The sequence below is a fragment of the Geotrypetes seraphini genome, chromosome 15 (assembly GCF_902459505.1).
Source record: "Geotrypetes seraphini chromosome 15, aGeoSer1.1, whole genome shotgun sequence".
In the NCBI taxonomy this organism is placed as follows: Eukaryota; Metazoa; Chordata; class Amphibia; order Gymnophiona; family Dermophiidae; genus Geotrypetes; species Geotrypetes seraphini.
Window position 1 is genome coordinate 28890184 of NC_047098.1, and position 6211 is coordinate 28896394.

The following is a 6211-nucleotide window of genomic DNA, read 5'->3' on the forward strand; positions in this document are numbered from 1 at the left end:
TGAACAACATCTCCCCACAAGACCACCTTAAGGGCTTCCCAAAACAGAGGGAGTCATCTTGATGTTGCGCATTAATCCTCACATTTAGAAGCCAAGTAAAATGAAAATGTTTATCCTGATAAAAGATATGCAGGAAATCACCATCTAGCTTTCCCAGAATGAGAAAGGCAAATCCAATTCAATCCAACAAATGGTGTGATCTCAGATTACAATGGGACCAATATCTGCCATGAGGACCTACGAAAATAACGACGTGGAAAGCAAAATGTAATCTATTCTAGACAAGGAGCCATGGGCATGAGAAATATGCGTGCAACATTAAGCTGTGGGGTTCAATAATCAGCAACAAGATCCAAAGATCTGCATAGGAATGACAAATCTATACCCAAGTACCACTCCCACCCCACCCAAGAACAGAACAAAGAATCAGAAAAGCTGACATCAACCATGATTCTGTCCCCTCTTTTATAAAGTAAATTGTATTTCAATTTTAACCTTGGATTCTAGTATTGTTTTGTCTTCTTGTTCATTGATAAAACTGTCATATTTTAAGAGTCAACAATTTTTTTTATTGATATAGCAGAATAGCAACACAAGAACTTAATATGTCAATCATCAACGTGTACGGAGAATAATATGCTGCCTCTCTTCCCCCTCCCTCATCATCTTACTGAACAAAAAAAAAAAGAGAGGAAAGAAGCAGAACATGGGGTCAGCATAAAACTGTCATATTTTAGATTGTAAGCCACCCAGAAGGATAACCAATGGAGCGGGATAGTAAGATTTTAATAAACTTAGAAATTTGGATATTGCTTGAGATAAGGAATGGGAAAAACTTGAGCACTGAATTCTAGGAATTCCAGTTCCCACACTCACATCTGGGTATCAAAAAAGCCACTTAAAGGGCAATTCTATATTCTAAGTTCCTCAGAATACCAGCACATATGCACACAGGTGTTTACTTATTCATGAAAATGCCAACAGGGTGCCAAGCGCTATTCTATAACAATATGCTTAACAGTGCAAGAGTAGCATACTGGTTAGAGCTCTAAGCTGCCAACTAGGGAAACCCAGTTCAGATCTCACTACACCTCCTTGTGATTGCCTCACTTACAAACTTGGATTGCATGCCCTCAGGAGACAAGGAAATAGTGTACCTTAATGCAACTCGCCATGAGCCACAACTATAAGCTAAATCCAAATTTAACCACTACCACATAGTATGCAAATACAAAGGGGGATGTATACAGGGGCAGAGCATGGGTGGGACACAGGCAGGGCTTCTACTTAACGCACGAGTGTGCCAATATCAGGTTATGCTAGTATTCTATAAGACGAGTAGAACCCGAGTGCACAAGGGCCATTATAGAATAGAGTTCTATCCTACATCCTTGGGGTGCCTCAGTAGTAGAATTGCCTTCTTGGGGCTCTCATGAGTTTTCCAGACTCGGTATTCCAAAGGTGTAGCAGCGTGGTTAATGAAATGAGTGCAAAGACCGTTTGGGGTAAGGTTCCAACATTCTGACCGACACCCCATCCACTCTGTACTTTTATGGTGGAGGAGTGGAGAGGGGGGGGAAGAGATCCTTGAAGCATTCGGCAGCCTTTCCATCCGCTCTTCACACGCATTTAGGGACCAGCCTTCCCTCCCCGTTTGCCATCTCTTCCCGGCCCAACACGTCTCCCCCTCCCCCTCTCCGCGACCTCCCCTCCCTACTGTCAAACTCATACCTGAGGCCGCCCACCACCAGTCCCCCAACTTTCCTTCTCCAGTGCACGGTCCCTCCGAAACAACGTCTCTCCCTTGGATACGTCCCGCCTTGCCGGAAACCGGAAGCTGCTTCAGAGGAGGGTGGGACCTGTCGCGTGCGACCTAGTTTAGCAGATAGAGTTGCCTGGGAATGGAAACGAAAGTGTACTGCCTTGCTGCAGCAAACCGGGCAGTGAGCAAATGCAACTGCCTTGGATTATTGACAGCAAGAGCAGGCGACGTCTTGGGGGACTGGGTAGGTGGTTGATCACTGATGCCGCAAGAATTATCTTTCATTTCTCCGTGGATATTTCAACTACCGGAGTGGTTACTTCACCGCGTGCCCGGATCCATATGGGAAAGGATTCCAAGCAAAGAAGGATTAGAAAAGACTGGAAACAAATGTGCGGACATTCCCACCACTTTACCTATATTCAAAAGCCCTTTAGTAAGGGGTTACCATGTGGCTCCAGAAAAAGGACGGATTGACACATCCGGGTTTTACTTCCACAGAGAGCAATGGAAGTAAAACCCGGATGTCTCAATCCGTCCTCCTCTTTCTGGAGCCATGTGGTAACCCTATATATATATATATATACATACAGTAAACATATATATATATATATATACAGTAAACATTCTACTCAATTCGTACCCAAGCTAACTTCTACTCAGGGTTGAATTGGTGGGATTGTGTGGCTGACAAATGAGAGCAATTTCTTTCCTATGAGAGCGGAGAATTTTAAATGGAACTTTGTCAAGATGTATAGCAGAGGAGTTTAGAGAATTTATTATTTGTTCCACAACTGTGGTAGTGACTGATTGAAAATGGTCCCTTATATTGTTGCTTTCAGATTTTGCACATGATCGAAATCAGAGTTCACCTCTATGGGGTTGAAGTCTGATGCTGTTTTTGGAGGTACATGGAACCGCATAATCACTTTGTTATTGAAATAGGTTGAGAAGCCTTAGTTAAGGTTTCATACTTGTCAGATAATTTATTTCTTGGGACTTTGATCATATTGTGGATAATTTTGAACCGATGATGGGGGGGTTTTCCCTACTTCAAGTTTTGCGTTGATATATTTGCTTTTACTTCTTAAGATTTCACCATAATATGAATTACTGTGCAATCTGCATTTAAGGTGTAAATCCTCCGTTGGATTTTTCCTCCATCTGCGTTCCAGGTGTTTCAGTTGCCTTTTTAAGAGAAATAAGCCATGGTGAAACCAGCTATTTCTAGGTTTGTCACTAATGGTGATCCATTTGGTTTCAAGGATAGAGTTTGCAAGCTCAGATAGAAGATTTAACCAAGTGGTGATACTGGATGGTAGAGCTGCCCGATTCAGGAAAAAATTTTTTTTTATTCGATTCAGCCTATTGAATCGATTTTTTGATTCAATTCAATTTTCCTGCCAAATTGGGTGTTTTTTTCCAAACATCGTGGTGGGTTTATTTTATAGCCTCTTTACCCCCTATTAAATCCTAGCTTATGTTCGTGGTCTAACACCAGCTCTGGCTGGATACACATTTAAAATCTAACATATTGTAATCACAAAACAGAAAATAAAATCATTTTTCCTACCCTCTACCTTTCCTTCTCTCCGTCAGAACTCATGTCAGGGGAGAGCTTCCGGGCTGGCGGCATGCAATTGCTGCATGCCTTCCCTTCCTGGAGTTGCAGCAGCAAGTGGGCGGGGAGCAACAGCAGCCGCAGCTAGGCCGATTAAAAAAAAAAAAAAAAATCAATTTGAATTGATTCACCCGAAGTGAATTGTGAATCAATTCAAATCGTGAATCGGGCAGCACTACTGGATGGAAGATGCAAATAACTGAATGAGGAAGTGAGAGCTTGGATGACACATGTGACCATACGTCCCATTTTGAACGGGACAGTCCCTTTTTCAGATCCTCTGTCCCGTTGTCCCCACTCATAGCTTCGGGATGCTGAAATGTCCCGTTTTCAGAGAGGGCATTCTGAAGCTGTGAGTGGGGACAACGGGACAGAGGATCGTAGCCTGGATTCGGCAGCGGCAGCATCATCGCTCGGGCCCTGCTGACCCTCCTATCTCTCCCTCCCATGCGAAGCCTGCCGACCCTCTCAGCGAGATGACCAAGCAACAAACCTCCCTCCAGCAGCGTTGGCAGCTGCAGCACGCTGCAGCTGCTTCGCGGCTTTCTCCTGCTGGTGAGTCCCTCTGCTGCGTCAATGATAACATCATCAGTGATGCAGCAGAGGGACTCACCAGCAGGAGAAAGCTGTGAAGCAGCCTGTTTAGTGTGCTGCGGCTGAAGCTGTGCTGGAGGGAGGTTTGTTGCTCAGTCATCTCGCTGGGAGAATCAGCAGGGTTCGCATGGGAGGGAGAGATAGGAGGGTCAGCGGGGGTTTGGCTGGGAGGAGGGATAAGCGGTCTGCGTCAGGTGCTCCAAGGCCTGGCGCCATTACTTTCTTTGGGCAGCAGCAGTGTTTACAATTCGCTGCTGTTGCTGGCTTCAGGCCTTCCTCTCTGCCAGGTAGAAAATAAATTGAGAAGGAAGAACAGGAGGAAGGAAGCGGAGAGAGAGATGCAAGAGCAGGGGGGGAGGAGAGGAGACAGATACCAAACCTGGGAGGAGGAAAAGAGGAAGGAGACAGATACTAGATCTGAGGGGAAAAAAGGAGGAGAGAGATATGCTAAAATCTGCTGGGAGGGAAGGAGGGAGGAAGGAAGGAGGAAGGAAAGAGGCAGAGAGGTTGTAAGCACATTAGAAAGACTACAGAGAAAAAGGCTTGGACGAAAGGGGAAAGACAGGAGGCAGATGCAGGACTATGGGAGGTTCAGACAGAGGGGGAGAGAGAGGGAGACCTGGAACAAATGTAGACTGGAGAACTGACACTGGATCTGTGGAGGGTAACAAAGGGAAAGGAGAGAGAGACCTGGACCGAAAGGGGATGGGGCTGGATTGTGAAAGAAATGTTGGATGCAAAAGAAAGAAAGAAAGATTGGATGCACAGTCAGAAGGAAGTGCAACCAGACTCATGAAATCACCAGACAACAAAGGTAGGAAAAATTATATTATCAATTTAGTGATCAAAATGTGTCTGTTTTGAGAATTTATATCTGCTGTCTATATTTTGCACTATATTTGTCTATTTTTCTATAGTTACTGAGGTGACATTGCATATTTTAAAGTAATCTGCCTTGACATCTTTGAAAAAACCCTGAAACTCGTAAATGATAATTAACATTTTCTCTACGTACAGTGTGCTTTGTGGTTTTTTAAATATTTTATGTTTACCATTATGAATTAATAAGATAGTGTGTACATGAAAATGAATGGAAGAAATTGAGGGCGGGGCTAGGGCAGGATTGGGTGGCGGGACTGAATATTAATAGATGTCCTGTTTTGATGAAAAAAATAAATGGTCACATCTTCCAAAGTATCTATGGACATAGTATCTTCCAAAGTTACTATGTCCATTCTGTTATTAAGTCTATACCCTCAATCTGTTTTCTCCAATGTCATGTACCCTCCTGGAAATGTCCAGCTTTCTTCTTATGTAATCCGCTTTGAACCGCAAGGTACAAGCGGAATAAAAATCACTAATGTAATGTAATGTAATGTAACACTAAAGAAATAAATAATACTAGTAGTTGGCTCTTTCCTCAACCCGCGGTTAACCACAGGAACCCATCTCCATGTCATTCTCTATGCAGGATGCAGTAGAGGATTTGGGGGGAACATTTGATCAGGTATCAGGTTTTTCTAGTTCTTCAATACCGTAGCTTTATTGGACCCATTCCAGTTCAAGATTGTCTAAGGTCCTGCCTAATGTATGAGATCAGGGTGGAACTAGAGCCTGTTTATTTGCAAAAGAAGTTGGAAGCTTATGTGCTTAAGCATGAACTATATTCCTAAACTGCCAATTTGCTTAGTGTTCCAACAATCAAGATTTTATGTCTACAGTGTTTTAGGAGTTGATCTTTTTCTATACTGGAATGACTTTCTGCAGAAATCTGTGGATGGAGGGTGAGTGACTATGGTTTTGGAAATTGCTGAAGTATCTTTATTTTTATAAATGTTTGGTTAAGGCTGCTTCTGGTGCTTATCTCAGCATTGATACCATGAACATATTTAAAATTTATAGGAAAACCAGGTGTTTTATATAAGATGTGTATTACTGTATATTTTCTATGTTTGTAAACTATGATAAGTGCTTGGGGGGGGGGGTAAATTTTATTAAATACAGCTTTAAAAAAGTTTTCTAATTTAGGGGCCTTTAGACTAAAACTTAGTGCATGCTAATGGAATTAGCACACACTAAATGTTGCATGTCCTATTTTATATTTATGGGCCATGTAGCACTTAGTGCATGCTAACAGACATTAGCATGTGACAAGGAGGAGGGAAAGTGACTTGTCCCTGTCTGCACCCCATGGGGGGAGGGTTGGCCTAAGGGATCTGACCAATCAGAATCTT

At 43.0% G+C, this 6211-nt stretch overlaps 1 protein-coding gene across 1 annotated transcript in view; it reads right to left on the reverse strand.

Annotated features, from left to right (window-relative positions):
- Window positions 1–1635, reverse strand: part of INPP5K (inositol polyphosphate-5-phosphatase K) — a 68795-nt gene extending 67160 nt beyond the window's left edge. The window contains exon 1 of the mRNA XM_033921920.1: window positions 1388–1635. Within this exon, the coding sequence (XP_033777811.1) occupies window positions 1388–1612 (225 nt within the window). The 5' untranslated portion in view covers window positions 1613–1635. The remainder of the gene's footprint in view (window positions 1–1387) is intronic.
- Between the last annotated feature and the right edge of the window lie 4576 nt (window positions 1636–6211).